At 35.4% G+C, this 18,670-nt stretch overlaps 1 protein-coding gene and 3 non-coding genes across 4 annotated transcripts; 3 read left to right on the top strand and 1 right to left on the bottom strand.

Annotated features, from left to right (window-relative positions):
• Window positions 1–2,628: 2,628 nt before the first annotated feature.
• Window positions 2,629–2,743, top strand: LOC125672469 (U5 spliceosomal RNA). The gene has a single exon (XR_007369007.2). It is a non-coding gene; the product is annotated as a U5 spliceosomal RNA (small nuclear RNA).
• Window positions 2,744–7,293: 4,550 nt separating this feature from the next.
• On the top strand, window positions 7,294–7,410 carry LOC130054465 (U5 spliceosomal RNA). Its single transcript, XR_008802781.1, has one exon. It is a non-coding gene; the product is annotated as a U5 spliceosomal RNA (small nuclear RNA).
• A 1,709-nt stretch (window positions 7,411–9,119) lies between these two features.
• On the top strand, window positions 9,120–9,237 carry LOC125672468 (U5 spliceosomal RNA). The gene has a single exon (XR_007369006.1). It is a non-coding gene; the product is annotated as a U5 spliceosomal RNA (small nuclear RNA).
• A 1,644-nt stretch (window positions 9,238–10,881) lies between these two features.
• Window positions 10,882–16,597, bottom strand: LOC125671496 (dynein light chain Tctex-type 5-B-like). The gene is made up of 2 exons (XM_048907258.2): window positions 13,903–16,597; window positions 10,882–11,695 (listed from the first exon to the last, which is right to left on the bottom strand). The coding sequence occupies exons 1-2, from the start codon at window positions 14,113–14,115 to the stop codon at window positions 11,024–11,026; spliced, it is 885 nt and encodes a 294-aa protein (XP_048763215.2). The 5' UTR covers window positions 14,116–16,597; the 3' UTR covers window positions 10,882–11,023.
• Window positions 16,598–18,670: the final 2,073 nt, after the last annotated feature.

Raw genomic sequence — 18,670 nt, 5'->3', positions numbered from 1 at the left:
ACATCGGGATCCGAGAAAAAGAGCAGGCGCGCATAATTATATTTTACTTGCTGAACTGATTAGTTTTTCGGTAAGTAATAAATTAATTGTTTACAGAAGTATTGCCACTGCATGGTTCTGGGAAAGAGGAATAGAAAACGTGTCTAAATTTTCATCAGAGTACAGAAATAACAAAATGAATTAATCTAATGGGGGGGGGGGGGGCTGTGAAAATGAAAATTAAAGGATGTGAAAAAAGAGAATAAACAAACAAAACACACTGCATGACCACGTAATCTTTATTCTCAACAATGATGTTTTCAATCATCTTCATAAGTCAAGGGTTATCAATAACCCTTGACTTGTGAGATGGTTTTCAATTTGCGTGACGTGCATTCTTTTTCCGCAATTTTAGTATTGAAGACCATATGTTTCGATCCATACTTTTAAGAACAACAGTTTTCAAAGACTTTGACTCTGTCGGGAAGAAAGATTGCTTATCGTCACTATAGAGATGAAAATATGCACCAAACCTTTACGTATTACAGAATCAAGGCAAACAAAAGCGGATACGAGGTACTTGGCCTACTGAGTAATAGTATTTCAAACACACCACATGAGGTTTAATAACATCAACGCCGGGTTCTGTCAGGCCTAACACATTTTTGATAAACTCCCAATGTGTGCATTGATTTCACCTATTTCATGATTATATAATCATTCGAAAAAAATATTATAGAGAATATACCACAATCTTAATTTGGTGTCTTAAAGTACATCTTTCTATATACTCTAACCGGCCGAGACAAGACACAAAAGACACCAGAATGTCCTCTATGAATATGGTGATATTACATGTGTATATGTAGTGGGTAATGTCCTCTGTGAATACGGTGATATTACATGTGTATATGTAGTGGGTAATGTCCTCTGTGAATACGGTGATATTACATGTGTATATGTAGTGGGTAATGTCCTCTGTGAATACGGTGATATTACATGTGTATATGTAGTGGGTAATGTCCTCTGTGAATACGGTGATATTACATGTGTATATGTAGTGGGTAATGTCCTCTGTGAATACGGTGATATTACATGTGTATATGTAGTGGGTAATGTCCTCTGTGAATACGGTGATATTACATGTGTATATGTAGTGGGTAATGTCCTCTGTGAATACGGTGATATTACATGTGTATATGTAGTGGGTAATGTCCTCTGTGAATACGGTGATATTACATGTGTATATGTAGTGGGTAATGTCCTCTGTGAATACGGTGATATTACATGTGTATATGTAGTGGGTAATGTCCTCTGTGAATACGGTGATATTACATGTGTATATGTAGTGGGTAATGTCCTCTGTGAATACGGTGATATTACATGTGTATATGTAGTGGGTAATGTCCTCTGTGAATACGGTGATATTACATGTGTATATGTAGTGGGTAATGTCCTCTGTGAATACGGTGATATTACATGTGTATATGTAGTGGGTAATGTCCTCTGTGAATACGGTGATATTACATGTGTATATGTAGTGGGTAATGTCCTCTGTGAATACGGTGATATTACATGTGTATATGTAGTGGGTAATGTCCTCTGTGAATACGGTGATATTACATGTGTATATGTAGTGGGTAATGTCCTCTGTGAATACGGTGATATTACATGTGTATATGTAGTGGGTAATGTCCTCTGTGAATACGGTGATATTACATGTGTATATGTAGTGGGTAATGTCCTCTGTGAATACGGTGATATTACATGTGTATATGTAGTGGGTAATGTCCTCTGTGAATACGGTGATATTACATGTGTATATGTAGTGGGTAATGTCCTCTGTGAATACGGTGATATTACATGTGTATATGTAGTGGGTAATGTCCTCTGTGAATACGGTGATATTACATGTGTATATGTAGTGGGTAATGTCCTCTGTGAATACGGTGATATTACATGTGTATATGTAGTGGGTAATGTCCTCTGTGAATACGGTGATATTACATGTGTATATGTAGTGGGTAATGTCCTCTGTGAATACGGTGATATTACATGTGTATATGTAGTGGGTAATGTCCTCTGTGAATACGGTGATATTACATGTGTATATGTAGTGGGTAATGTCCTCTGTGAATACGGTGATATTACATGTGTATATGTAGTGGGTAATGTCCTCTGTGAATACGGTGATATTACATGTGTATATGTAGTGGGTAATGTCCTCTATGAATACGGTGATATTACATGTGTATATGTAGTGGGTAATGTCCTCTATGAATACGGTGATATTACATGTGTATATGTAGTGGTGATATTACATGTGTATATGTAGTGGTGATATTACATGTGTATATGTAGTGGGGGTTTTTACATGCTCATTGGTGTTGTTGTGAATCTTGTTTTCGTTTTTGGGTTGTTGTTTTGTTTTGTTTTTTGTTGGGTTTTTTTTTGGGGGGGGGGGAGTATTTATTTATTTTTTATAGATAGATAAACGAGAAAATGAATGTTTTATAAAGATGGGAAATTTCGGTTAGCAATACCATGTAGTCCTAGCATAAAAGAGGTGTAGTCGACAGCATGTTCAAAAGCAGCCATTGTGATAATATTCACTGACAGTAGTTACAGGTGTAGGGTAAACCTTTATAAATCCTTTGTTTTCTCTTCAGACCACGGTTAAATCTTTCACCTTTTACTAAAGATTTTCGTGGAAAGTAACATTTACTGGGTCTATCGATTTATTTTTCCTTATGTCTTCAGGATGATGAAAGGTGAAGATAACGAACAGTGATCTATCTCATAACTCCTATAAGCAATACAAAATAGAGAGTTGGGCAAACACGGACCCCTGCACACACCAGAGGTAGGATCAGGTGCCTAGGAGGAGTAAGCATCCCCTGTTGACCGGTCACACCTGCCATGAGCTCTATATATCTTGATCAGGTAAACGGAGTTATCCGTAGTCAATATCAGTGTGCCAAGAACGGTCTAACAATCGGTATGAAACACGTTAGACAGCATTGGACCCAATGATAGGTTGTATTGGCAAACTAGATCGTTATAACGACCATAGAATTTGCAAAATGTTGGCTTTAAACGAGACTGTTGAAACCCTTGCACCATCAACTTGTTTGTCAGTAGCCTGTCTCGATTTAAAAACTGACCATACGTAGAACAACCTCTTGCGTATTGAATCAGTTGAGAGATATAAACGCCATATGCAAGTGATGATGGAATATTGCTACATAGATATGGGAAGTTGACGATGGAGAAACTGAAATCATCCTGTTTGTCATAAAGTTGAGTTGTAAGTTTGCCATTAGTATCTACTAATTACGTGTGAATGAAAATTTACAGCTGACAAACTTTCACTAATCATCAGTTTAAGTGTTTCAGAGAACTGAAATTGTTAACTGCTGTATAATGGTATGCGAGACTTTCGAAGCAAAAACAAAAATAAAACACCCGTTGATGAATTTCAGTTAGGAATAGTAGATATATCTGAGCATACGATACCTGCCATATCTGTACTGCTGTTTCACCTGGAACCACTGGGTACGTCACGCGATAACTTTATTATAATTTCCCTTCCACCACAAGTTATAGCTGTGTTGCAATTTTCCTTCCACCAGAAATTTAAAGGATTAAGAAACAAGTCTATATTTCTTTTCTTATTTTTGCCAGAAGCAATGTTTGGTGTGGTGTGCTTTCTTTTTAATTTGCACGATACACAGCGAAATGATCCGCAATTTTATTCTCTGTTTCCATACTTTTACGAACAACAGTTTTGAAAGACTTCGAATCTTTCGGTAGAATGACGGCTTATCGTCACTCTAGAGGTGGGGAAAAAATATGGACCAAGCCTATAGTTTTACAGAATTACACTGGCAAATCCAAAAGCAAACTAAATTGGATACAGTGTATTAGTATTTCGAACACACCACATGACTGAAACATCAAATGTTCTGCCAAAGATCTTCGACCTGATGTAGATAATAACGTTTCTTTGATAAACTCTCAATGTGTGCATCTATTTAATAATCATATCTGTTATCCAACATAAATTAACATTCTGGACTATATACAACATTGTAAGCTGATGTTTTGTACATCTGATATTTACTCTGGATTAACGATCAAGCTCATATTTCTTTTCTGGTGCTTGATTCTTATTCGTGTGATTTGCTTTCATTTTTTTTTATGAAAGTATATCATATACTAAGCACATGTTTCCATACTCTAACCCCCCCCCCCCCCAAACAACAGTATTGAAAGACTTTGAATTTGTCGGGGTAGGTTTATTGTCACTGTATAACGATGAAACAATATGGACCAAACCTGCAATATTACAGAAGCACACTGACAAATCTAAAAGCAGAAACCGGACACAATGAAATAGTTATTACGAACAAATGGCTTGAAATATCAACTGTTACCACATCTGTTCTGTTGACGATCTTTGATCAGATCTAGACTATACAACGCCTTTGAATGACGTCTCAAAATGTGCATCTATTTCATAGTTATATGATTAATCCAACAAATATGGAGCACCAAATTAACTCAAATAATTGAAGATATCATCAATTCATTTGATGCGCGCAACAATTGAATTAAAGATCTCTTCAAATAATTAATGATATCTTCAATTCTGAATTATTGCGCGCATTAATTGAATTGATGATAGCATTAATTCTTCAGCTGAATTGATGTGCGCTTTAATTGAATTAATGATCTCTTTAAATGAATTAATGATATCAACAATTGAATTGATGCGCGCTACAATTCAATTGAAGAGAGCAATAATTTATATAATGCGCGCATTAAATCAATTGATGAGAGCAATAATTGAATTGATGCGCGCATTAATTCATTTGATGAGAGCAATAGCTGATTTAAAGCGCGCATTAATTCAATTATTGCTCTCTTCAATAGAATTAATGATATCTTTAATTCACTTGAAAAGAGCAATAATTCTTTTAGAGAGAGCAACTATATAATTAAGATATCTTCAATTCAACATATTCACAATTGAATTAATGATATCTTTAATTGAATTGTTGCTCTCTTTAAAAGAATTGATGCGCGCATTAATTCCTCATACAAAAGCATTGTAAATGATTTAAAGATGTCTTCAATTGAATTAAAGAGATCATCAAATTATTTATACCGAGCTCTAAATTAATTATTGCGAGCAATATTTCTACTAAATTGATGCTCTCATCAATCGAATTGAAGAGAGCAATAATTGAATTAATACGCGCATTAAATCAATTATTGCTCTCATTAATTCAATTGATGCGCGCATTAATTCAATTGATGAGAGCAATAATTGAATTGATGATCACTTCAAATAATTGAAGATATCTTCAATTATTTGAGTTTATGTTAATTTGGCGCTCCATAAACAAACAACCCCCAAAAAAGATATTCTGGACAATAAATCACAGTCAACGTGTTTTGCACATCTCCCTATCCAGATTAGAATAGATCCTCAGTACCCCTTGCTTGTCGTAAGAGACGGCTAAATGGGGCGGTCCTTCGGATGCGACCGCGAAAATCGAGGCCGTGTATCACAGCAGGTGTGGCACGATAAAGATCCCCCTGCTCAAAGGCCGTAAGCGCCGAGCATAGACCTAAATTTTGCAGCCCTTCACCGGCAATGGTGACGTCTCCATATGAGTGAAATATTCTCGAGCGGGATTTTAAACAATATACAATCAATCAACTGTATTTACTCTAAGCCGACCCAAGAGAGATCTCAAACTGTCCTCTACGAATATGATAATACAACATGTATTCGTTGTTCTTTTCATGTTCATTGATACATGTATCGTAATGAATTGTTTTGCAATTTGCAAAAAGTTTCTTTCTCGGAGTTCTCTCCAGCTGTACCATTAGGTTTGGAATAGACTTGGGACCACATATATACCTCCCGGTCTATTGGTGATTAGTTGTTTAGACAAACGACAATATAAAGATGTGAAATTTCAAAAGCAACAGTAGTTATAGGTGTAGAGTGAACCATTACCAATACTCTGTATTCTCTTCAAACCACGGTTAAATCTTTCACCTTTAACTAAAGATTTCCGTGGAAACACTTACCGAGTCTCTGAGTGTGATACGTCAACAGGGGATACTCCTTCTGGGCGCCTGATCGATGATCCCACCCCTGATACATCCTGGGGTCCGTGTTGGCCGAACTCTTTATATTGTATACCTTATAGGAATTTAAAAGATACTGTTTGTTCTCTTCACCTTTCTATAGACTTATTTTTCTAATATTGATGTCTTCAGGGTGATAGGACGTAAGAATGAGAATTTATAACCGATAAACTTTTACTAATCATCAGTTTAGTGTGTCAAAGAACTGTAATTGATAACTGCAGTTTAATAACTATGGTACTTTAGATACAGGAAAAACAAAACACAAAATTAACTAAGCACATGTTTCCATACTTTAACGAACAACACTTTTGAAAGACTTTGACTCTATCAGATAGAAACCGGACACAAGGAACTAGTTATTACGAACACATGACTTGAAATATCAACTGTTACCTCATCTGTTCTGTTTACGATCTTTGATCAGATCTAGACTATGCAACACCTTTGAATAAAGTCTCCAAGTGTGTATCTATTTCATAACCATATAGTTCATCCAACGAAAAAAAATAATATTCTAGAGAATATACCACAGTCTAAGTTGGTATTTTGTACATCTTATATTTACTCTAAGCCGAAGACAAGATAGCTGCAATAATGTAGCTCTATCTGATTTTTATTATTCCGACTCCCCCCCCCCCCCAGTAATAATTTTTTTTTTAAAGAATCGGAGAGGGCTACATTATTGCAACGAAAGACAAGACAGACACTAAATTGCTCTCTAGGAATATGGTTACACTTCTTGTGTATGTACTTCTTTTTATGTTCATTGGTGTCGTGAATCGTTTTGCATTTTTCAATCCATCTCTTTCTGAGAGTTATCTCTCACTGTGCTGCAACGTTTTGAGTGGATTTAGGAACACATATGCCTCGCAATGTGATCACTTTGTTGTTGTTGGGTTTGTTTGTTTGGTTTTTTGTTGTTGTTTTTTTTTTTTTTTTTTGGTTTTTTTTTGGGGGGGGGGGTATTTATTTATTTTTTATAGATAGATAAACGAGAAAATGAATGTTTTATAAAGATGTGAAATTTCAGTTAGCAATACCATGCAGTCCTTGCTGAAAAGAGGTGTAATCGACAGCATGTTCAAAAGCAGCCATTAATATTCACCGATACAGTAGTTGATACAGGTGTAGAGTATATCTTTAAGAATACTCTGATTTCTCTTCAAACCACGATTAAATCTTTCGCGTTTTATTAAAGATTTCCGTTTAGAGGAACATTTACCGAGTCTATAGACATGTTTTTATATATGTGATGTCTTTTGGTGATGCTACGCAAGAATGAGAATTTATAACTGACAAACTTCCACTAATCATCAGGTTAGTGTTTCAGAGAACTGTAATTGGTGGTTTTAAAAAAAATTGACTCTAGATCTGTTTGGTACAAAGAAGGCTTATTGTTACTATAGGATAAAAAAAAAATGGACTAAACCTATAGTTTTACAGATTTGCGCTGGCAAATCTAAATTATGTAAACAAAATCGGGTACAATGTACTAGTATTTCGAACACACCACATGACTTAAAAACATCAACTATTCTGCCAATGGTCTTCGATCTGATGTAGACAATAACACATCTTTGATGAACTCTGAATGTATGCATTTATTTGATAATCATATAATTTCTCCAAAAACAATTCTGGATAATATAAGCTAACTTGGTGTTTGGTACATTTTCCTAAATTTACATTAGATTACTGAACAAATTCATATTTCTTTTCTGGTACTTGATTCTTATTCAAAGCATGTTTAGTGTGATTGGCTTGCATTGAGTTGACAATATGCCGGTTTCGAGATACACCCGAGTTATTTCCCTTTGGAGAACTCTCGTGGATAGTGAGGCGCGAAATAATTTGTTTACACGCGGGAGTGGGACTAATATTCATCACAGCGTAAGTGAATGTACTCAGTAAGGTTCTCATACACTGTTAGATCACCCGAATTCGACTGATACACAAACTAAGTAAGTTATAAGTATTTAGGGAGTGATTAAATACATAGAATTCTTATCATATCACGTTATTTCGTTGGTCGTAAGTACCATATCAAAGACATTACTTGCAAATATGACATTGTTTTTATGTTTCCACTTTAGTAAAACATTTCTTCTTTCGATAGTATTTTGTATTTCCCACATTTACATATTAAAAGAGAAGCCGCTTTTAATACATTTCATCGTCTTTCTCGCTGACTGTAGGTCCACTCTGTCCCACTTAGTCAATCAAAGTTCCACTAAATGCACCTTCTACACAGAAGAGTTCGTATCTCGAAACTGGCGTATTGAGTACAGTATAAACTCGGCACATGTTTAAATAATTTTACAAACAACAGTTTTGAAATACTTTGATTCTGTCGGGTACAATTGAGGATTATTGTCGCTGTATAGCGATGAAAAAATGTGGACCAAACCCTTAGTATTACATATCTGAAAGAAGAAACCGTATACAATATGCTAGTATTGCGAACACAAGATTTGAAATATCAACTGTTATAATTACTTCCAGTGTACTACCAACGATCGTCGCCTTGCAATAAACTCTCAAACTGTGCATCTATTTCATAACCATATAGTCGATCTAATAAAAAAAATATTCTGGACAATATATATACCACAGTTTAAATTGCGTATTTTGTAGAACTTCCTTATTCACTCTAACCCGGGACAGGAAAGACACCAAAATGGGGTCTATGAATATGGTGTTAAATCCAATAAGCCTCTATCTCAGAGTTATCTCCCGCTGCACTACACGGTTTTCATTAGACTTGGGGAAAACATATACATGTACCTACTGATCTATCGGTGGTTAGTTGTTTAGACAAACTGTGAAAATGAATGTTTTATAAAGATGTGAAATTTCGGTTAGCAATACCATGCAGACCTAGCATAAAAGAGGTGTAGTTGACAGCATGTTCAAAAGCAGCAATTAATATTCACTGATACAGTAGTTACAGATGCAGATTGAACCATTTATAAATACTTTGTTTTCTGTTCAAACCAAAACTAAATCTTTCACCTTTTACTAAAGATTTCCGTGGAGAGTAATATTTACTGAGTCTATAGATTTATTCTTCTAATCAGGAAGTTTTTGGGGTGATGCTACGTAAAAAAAACAAAAAACAAAAAAAAACAACAACAAAAAACGACAGTTTTTCACTAAGGTTAACCATCAATTTAGTGTTTCAGAGAACTGTAATTGATGACTGCAGTATAATGATATGTGGGAGTAAATAAACAGAAAAACAAATTTAAAAGAAAAGAAAACAACAACAAAAAACATCATTTGATGATTGATTGATTGATTGTATGTTGTTTAACGTCCCTCTCGAGAATTTTTCACTCATATGGAGACGTCACCATTGCCATTGAAGGTTTGCAACATTTAGGCCTATGCTCGGCGCTTACGGCCTTTGAGTAGGGGGGGGGGGATCTTTATCGTGTCACACTTGCTGTGACACGGGGCCCCGGGTTCTACAATCTCATCCGAAAGACCGTCCCGTTTACTCGCCTCTTACAACAAGCAAGGGGAACTGAGGACCTATTCTAACCCGGATCCCCACGGGGTCACCCGTTGATGAATTTCAGTGAGGAATAGTAGATATTTCTGAGCATACATTATCTACTGTTATTTCACCTGGAAGCATTGGGTATGTCACGTGATAAATGTGTTGCAATTTTCCTTTCACCAGAAGTGATAGGTATGTTGCAATTTTCCTTCCACCAGAATTTTAAAAGGATTAAAAAACAAGTTCGTGTTTCTTTTCTGGTGCTTTATTCTTACCCGAAGCCATGTTTGGTGTGATGTGCTCTCTTTTCATTCGAAGCATAGCGAGAAAATCCGCAATTTTGTCAATAAAGGACAGTATTAAGATCATCGATTTCCATACTTTTACAAACACCAATTTTGAAAGACATTAACCATGCCGGGTACGAAAATGGCTGTTGGCCAAGTGCTGTATAGCGAAGAACAAATTTTAGTCAAACCTGTATAATTACAGAATCATAGACAAAACCGGATACAATGTATTAATATTTTGAAAATACCATATGACTTGAAACGTCAACTGTATTGCCAACAATCTTCGACCTAATTTAGACAATATCACACTTTGAATGAATTCTTAATGAGTTTATCTGTTTCATAATCATCCAAATGTTTATCCAACAAAAACATTAATTATGCATGTACGAGCTCGTATAATATACTACAGTCTTAATTTACCTGTTTCGTGCATTTACCATTTTACTCTAACCCAAGTTGAGAAAGAAAAAGGCTAAGCGATTTATATAAGTGAGTCTGGCACAATTTCTTTTTCACCAGATTTAATGAAAATTAATGAATGAACAGTTTGAAGAATTCCAATCATTGCGAAGAGGCTTTGAACTTAGGAACAAGTTTATTGGTGTACGTAATATTGTACATTTTAAATCCGAGATGTTTCTTATATGAAATACAGGATGACTTTAGCTTCTCCATCGCCAACTTTGCATATTAGCAATATTCTATTATCACGTGCATATGGTGTTTATGTCTTTCAACTGATTCGATGTGCAAGAGCTTGTTCTGCTAATGGTCAATGCTAAAAGCTTATACCAATCAGAATATAGCGCATGGGGCGCCGCTTCAACTTGTTCGACTTTTGAGAAAAAAATTGCCCATGTCAATTTTTCTTTAACCGTCCCAAGACTTCAAATTCCTAACTAAGGACCGGTAACCAATTAAATAAAAATATTATAGTATATCTGAAACATTTTAATTAATGCTTTCTTCGTCGTCATCATTTTCAAACATTAAAACAAAATATAATTTTTAATATAGCACTTTCAATAAATACAAGCAAAGTTAAAGTCTATCAAGCGATGTAATCTAGATGAACACATTATTCTGCATAAACTACATAAACTGTTCCTATAACATAGAATTCACCCAGTTCCACTTTGACAGTAACATAGTTATCGTTCTTTTGATCCCACAGACACCGAGATGTCACCATCATGCTCTGACTTCCCTTCTGAGCTGCGATCACGGAGGCTATGATCTTATATCGAGTAATGCTCAAGTGCTTCACTCTCTCTTTTATGACATCACAGGCTAATTTGCATTTGCCTCCTAATACTGAAGAATCATAAGTCTTAATGGATTTAATATTTTCGTCTAAGACATCCGAGATGATTTTGCGTATAGAGGATTCTCTGAATTTGACATCGGGGTTCATTTTGTAGGTGTTTTCGTACTTAACATCTACTTGTGGTAATTGGTCTCCAGAGGTGGCCACGCTGTGCCGATCGTGGTCCTTCGACGGATGTTTTGCATGGCCTTTGCTGGAAGAAATAGAATGCGAAGTGTCTCTGTGAGAGAGAGATCTTTGACGTCCGGTGAACGACGCGTGCGCAGGACTCGTATTTGCGCCTTTTCCATGACCGTCACCATGGTGAGAGGTCTTATGATGATGGTCCTCAGGATGCGGGTGTTTGTCTTTGTGTTGGTCTTTCTTGTCTTTCGCCAATTTGTGGTCACTCTTTTCTTTCATGATAGGTTCCGGATTCTCCTCCTGGGAATATAAATGACTGGTATTCATTTTATTCATGACATACACACTCATGACATACACACTCATGACATACACATTCATGACATGCACACTCATGACATACACACTCATGACATACACACTCGGAGATACACAGCTGATTGTTAACTATACAGCTACAAATTAGGTTACTTCGTGACGTCATTGTACCTTCCGAAACAAAGTACATGTTTTTTGCGGACGAAAATGGTAAGACAATAGGATCTACGATTTTGAAAGGTATTTCAAGTATTGAGTTTGATGTTGTTCTTGATGCGTTGTAATCGAATATATATTCCAACAAAAACTTCTAAACACACATGGAAAGAGGATCAACTTGTCTGTGCATCGCAACTAGTGTGTCGATCTCGAAACGCAGATGATTGCTTTTTTATTGAATGTCAAATATCCTTCAGTCATTTACAACGTTTGTAACATCCACTGATTAATTTTTATGATAGTGAAATAAAAATATCAGCTATTGATTTTATCTTTGTATTAGCAAAGCAGGAAATATAAAAACAGTAAAGGATCGTTGAAAAACCATAAAATATGTCTACATTTAACTTTTTTTTAAGGCAATACACAATATCTAATTAGGTCGAGACGTGAAACCGATATGATCCCAATAAGTATTAGATATTCATTTTTCTTGTGGAAGTTTGATATGTATCACTGGTCTGATAATCTATAGACTAACCGGTATATATTGGAGAATAATGGACGCGGCATTTCTTTGATCTCTGCAATAACTGTGGTAGAATTATGTTTAACGAACAAACAGTCGAGTAAATCAAATATTGTAAATTAAAATTGTTAACAGATGGGGACGGGGTGTTGCGTGTTGAATTACTTACAATACAAAATCGCCCTGGAAAGAAACATGATAGTGCTAATATTTGCTATAAAATGCAAGACCCTTTTCAGCAAATATTAAAATTTCTCTGTATGACAGTCTTTAAAATTTTACGTTTTCCGGCATGTTTAACTCTTCCTTTTACTCTTTGGAAACCCTGTCACCCTCTGTGAATTGCATTCTCTGAATATCAAAACGCAGTAGAAACCGGAGCACCCCCCCCCCCCTCTCCGAATGTGGTCAAGGCTTTATGTATTTTTGTTTATTCCTATAGAGTTTCCGTCATTTAATACTACTTTTTAGACCCCTAGTGTATATGTTGGCCAGGACTTCTCACCCCAAGAAAAAAAATGCCATAATACTGTTGATAATGGATCGGCAACTTGCAAGAAAAACGAGATCCAAAGTAAAGGCTCTTGGAATGCTCGATGAATAGGGATCTTCAGTAAGAGTCATCAATTTTAAAGTAGGGTTATATACACTTATCAGATGAGCATGCAATGCGCCGAGGGTAAGCCGAAAGGTCTCGAGACAAAATTGACTTCCTATAACAAAAGACAACAAATAATATTCATTATAAAGGCAGTCCAATTTAAAGCAATTTGAACAAAAGTTTAAAGTTTTATAGTCAGTTAAGAAAAAAAGTTTTTATGAAAATAATTATTTATTTAGCTCTAATGGATGGCGTTGTCAAAATATTTCTTCTTTTCAATGTATCTTAGAGCGTTTAAAGCGATCTACAAACTTTAAATATTACAGAACAACGGGACAAAACGACATGCAGTAATAAAACTGTAATACTCTTATCTATTTAAAAGTACGTGGAAGTGTTACTTACATGAAACAATTTGGGAGGGGGGATATTTGTTTTGTCACTGTGCAAACTGTTGTCTCCTTCGTAACCATGTCAGAGAAAAGTAATTTCCCAGAAAAAAAAAATCAATTTCTCTCACACACAACACTAAATATCTTTTCGATGTTTTATTCTCTTGTGACATTTATTCATTGCTCTAAAGGTTTTACTTAATTTTCAACATTGATTTGTTTTGAATTCATATAGCGTATGAAATAAAACATTGCTAAACACGTTTCATTACCTTACTATGAATAGCTTTTAATCTATTATTTCTTTTGTTTTATAAGATTCTCATTAAATTCCTTGTCAACACAATACTAGTAAGTTACATGGATTAATTGAAGTGCAACTACAAATTCATGATCATCATGATATCAGAGAAAATTCAAAGGAGGTTTTGTTGGCATGGTTTTTTCCGTTTCCTTTTTTCCCCTAAATTTAAATATAAATCATTATTTTAAAAGTCAATCTACTTACTTGGTCATTTTTAATTCTCCTCGTCCTCCCCGTTTTCGGGCGAGGAGTCTTAATTCTTGATCTTGTCAAAGACATCGAAATATCCTTCATGTCAAATATGCACTGTATTCGTCTCGTTCCAAGGACACGAAAGGAATGCCCAGTCGGTCGTAAAGAACTATACTTAAGAAACCCGAATCGTTGTGTTTTATTTGTCGATGGATTTACTAGCATTACAGTCCTCTTTTTATCAAGTGAGCTCTGAACATTTCTCTGTTGTTAGTAGTTATCTGTCGCTGTGTGTACTAACACTTGTCGAAATTTACATACGATACATAAATGACCACTGTGCCAACATTTGTATAATGAATTGCTCTCTGTTAAACTAATTCATTACTGGTGTTTTTATTGTGCTCCGGAGGACAGTTTTAACCGTGTCGTGTCGATTTAAACTCTTCAGAAGAGCGAAGTTTAAACAAATTCCCAACAGCTGCTCGAGAATTAAAGTTAAAAACAAAAGTCGACCAAAAATCGTATATGAAAAGATCTTGACGTTTTTTGAAGAACGCCGAAATGCGAATAACTTTTGCAAATATTTGATTTTTGAGATACAAAACTCCAGGAATCAATATCACGGATACGCTCAAACAATGATTCCTTTTTACACAGGTAAACGTTTTTAAATCTGAAGAGTGAAACGTCGTTTAGTTTGAGGATATTTGATAATTCTGTGTACTTCCGTGTTTGGTGAAGAGGACAGTCCGAATAAATACACTACTTCCAGTCAAAGTTAAAATTTCACAAACATGGATCGCTGGGAATGGTGAAAAATACATATTTTGTCTCTTTTTTTTATTCATTTTCAGTTTTGAAGTATTAAACCTTATCCCTATTATAAGTTGGAACCCCGGGAACAATGATAGAGGTTGACGCCTCCCCTGGGGTTTTCTGGAGTAGCGCGCGTTTCTACTTTTTTTAGCACATCACAATTTTTTTTATTTTTTTTTTTTTTTTTATATATTTTTTTTTATACATTTATTGAAATATTTTGATTCAGTCTATATTTCGCTTAGCTCAAACAAGAGGTCGATTGGCCACAACGCTCACCTGAGTAAATCTTATCCTAATGTTCTTCATCAGTAGATTTTAAAGGGTTTTTTTTATTCTCTTTACTTTCATAAAAAAAATTTACCCCATAATATGACCCCACAAAAGCCAAACGCGGTTATGTTAACCCAACTTGAATCTACACAACATAGTGATGCCCTATATTCCTTTATATTCACGTGTAAAATGTTATCCCCATTAGCCTCACTCTAACCTATATTTTTATTTTAAAGAAAGAGATTTTAAAATTTAACTCTATACATTCTTTTTAAATCTGCATCGTGGCCCAAACCTACCCCAGGGCATTGGTTTGAAGTCTGTCCCTGCACTGCTTGGGGATGCTTGCATACTGATATGACTAATCCTGGCCGTGCTGCGCTTGAGATGAATTTTTTAAAGATTTATTCTTATGTCAAACTTTGGTCCTCCTATACTGAGGCCCCATTCTATACCTCCCACCTCCCCCTGAGGTCAGGATTTATTTACAAACTAGAATTTGAACTACCAGAAGATACTTGCAAATCAATCACTAATCAGGCCCCCGCTACTCATATGGAGAAAACAAAGTTTTTGCTATATATTCCCATGTTTAACTCCCAATATAGCCCCTATTGTGGTCCCACCTACCCTTTAGGGTATTGATTTAAAACCACGAATCTGCACTACCTGAGGATGTGAGCCTATTGACATGACTAATCATGACTTAGCTGTTCATAAAAAGGAAATTTTAAAAGACTTTAATTTATATTCCCATGTAAAACTTGCATGCCCTATTGTGGCCACATCCAACCTCTGGGAGTCACAAATTACACAAGATTGACTCTTCACTACTTATTTTTATGGCTAATCATGGCCCCCAATGCTCTTGAGATTTTTTTTATAAAGTTCCCCCTATAGCTTTGATCTTCTATTATGGCACCACCCTACCCCCGTGGCCGTGGTTTGAGCAAACTTAAAGCCGGATAATCAGCAGATGCTGTCATATCTTAAATATAACTGATCAAGGCCTGTTGTTCTTGAGAAGATGTGAAAATATTTCCCCTTATATATTCCTAATTAATCTTTGATCCCTTATTGTGGTGCCAGCTTACCATCGGGAGCCATGATTTGACCTAATTTGATTCTACATGCTCCGTGGAAGCTCTCACATAAATTTCGTCGTTTCTGGTGGGATGGTTCTTGAGCAATCTAATAAAAATTAGATCCTTTGATCCGCTCACGTATATCGCTACACAAGTGAGCGGATCAAAGGATCTAATTTTAATTAGATTGGCTCTTGAGAAGATTTTATTTTTACAAATGCCACCATATTTTCACTATTCCTTTGAAAGGGTATCATCAATCAACTGAATAATTTTAACATAATTGAATCCCCTTTACACAATTATGTTTTATGACAAATCTGGTTGAAATTGGCTTAGTGGTTCTGGAGAAGAAATTAACAAAGTGTAAAGGTTACGGACAGACGGACGAACGGACAAGAGAAGTGATCAGAAAAGCTCACTTGATATAGCTAAGGTGAACTAAAACGAAGTGTTATTAAAACGCACGTATATATAGACTTTGTATGGCATCACTACGGTAAAAAGATTGTATTCCTAAATTTCCCAGCAACGACCCCATTATTAAGAACTGTTTCGTTTGATGGCTATTTGCTTTAAAACTGTTTAGACTTGCTGATTTTTTTAACAATGGGCTAATGATGACACACGTCAAGCGTTTCTTAAGACGAATTTTTAATTTCTGAAAAACAAGCACATTAAATGTGACAAAACTTTGTGTACTGGTTCAATATCTCTCAGATATTGGTGTGAAATCGATACTCATTGATTCTCCGTCTTGTTCATGTTTCTCTATTGATTGAAAGTTTTAAATATAAAGCCTTCTTTTTAAGTGGCATTCAGATTAATTGATACGTGTACTCGTGGGACCCTTTGATATGCTTGTTATATGATGAGTTTTGTTATAAAGTAATTTATTTTTCTTACAGAATTACAAGCAAAATTTATCTCTACGAAAGGTTTCGAGTAATTGTCAAGACCTATTAAATGGTATAAATGTATAAATGTACATAACTCAATTTGTAATTGAAATTTAAAGCAACAATAGTTTAATTTTGCGGCACATTGCACACTCAGGTTTGCTTATTCAAATTCTGTACAGGCTAGGCCAATTAATAGGAAGACGAGATTATACAGCGCGGCATCTAGTTTTGCCATTTTGTTGGAACAATTTGTCAGATGTAAATACATTATTTAAAACTAAATTTTCAAAGCACATGATCAACGTCGTAAATAAATTAAATTATGATTGAAACCATGGAAACGTCAAATAATCATTGATATTGATCCAACGTTGGCACATCGTCGTTTTAACGTTGAATATACAGGGGTATTTTTGTGAATAATTTTCAACGTTGAAGATGCAACATTGATTCAACGTTGAACTTTGATATTGGAAAAGGTTAAGCCAGCAAAGGGGGAAGTACAAAGGAAAGGTGTGGTATATTCCCCCAGTCTGATCAAAATCGAACCTCTCACTTTGCTCGATATTCGGACAGTCGCTGCGTGGGAGTCTCTTGCAGCAACTGTCCGAATATCGAGCGAAACCACACAGCGACTGTCTGAATATCGAGCGAGACCACTCAGCGACTGTCTGAATATCGAGCGAGACCATGCAGCGACTGTCTGTATATCGAGTGAGACCACACAGCGACTGTCTGTATATCGAGTGAGACCATGCAGCGACTGTCTGTATATCGAGCGAGACCATGCAGCGACTGTCTGTATATCGAGCGAAGTGAGAGGTTTGATTTTAATCAGACTGATATTTTCCTGCCCCTTTACAAAAATCACCATGGACAATAAATCATATCATCACTTAGTAACCGAGATCATGTCTATCTCAAAATATGTATCCATGTTAACATATCACATACCAAATTCAAAGAAAGGTCACAAAATCAAAAAAATTACGAATTTTCTTATTGTTGGTCAAAAATTGACAAATATGAAATATTTATTGCTTCAAACCAATATATCCTCTCACAGTTTTATACTTTGTACGCCTGTATAAACTGTGACTTTGGTAGCTGCAGAACAGTAGCTCTCCGAGAAACATTGGGATATTCGTCTCTGCCATCCCCAACCCCCACCCCCGAGAACTACTGTTCCCCAGCCACAACTTCGATATAAATGTGGTACACAGGTGCTTAATGTTTTTCAAAGCAAAATGCATGTAAAATTTCAACAACAAAATTATGTGAAATTCTAAATTTGCTTATATATATTTATTGTCCATGCATGCAACACTAAATAAATGGACAATAAATATATATAAGCAAATTCAGAATTTCACATAATTTTGTTGTTGAAATTTTACATGCATGGACATTTTTTTGTAAAGGGGGAATATCATTCTGATTAAAATCAAACCTGTATAATTAGCGTTATACACTACCATGCTGATGGTGATTGTATGCTTTTACTAGAGTATAATCTTGAACTGGATTTCAAAGCTTGAAGTATATTTTGAAATTTAAGTGAAAATAGGGTCACATGGAGTCCTTTCCCTACCTTGTCCAGAGTTAAAACAACTTTAAACTTCAGTACAGATTCAACGTTTAGTTTTCATTAGTGTTTCAACATTGAATTATAACCAGTGTTTGTTATGTTGTTTTGCA

This window comes from Ostrea edulis, chromosome 4, assembly GCF_947568905.1.
Source record: "Ostrea edulis chromosome 4, xbOstEdul1.1, whole genome shotgun sequence".
Lineage (NCBI taxonomy): Eukaryota > Metazoa > Mollusca > Bivalvia > Ostreida > Ostreidae > Ostrea > Ostrea edulis.
This window is presented reverse-complemented; position numbering and strand designations above follow the sequence as displayed.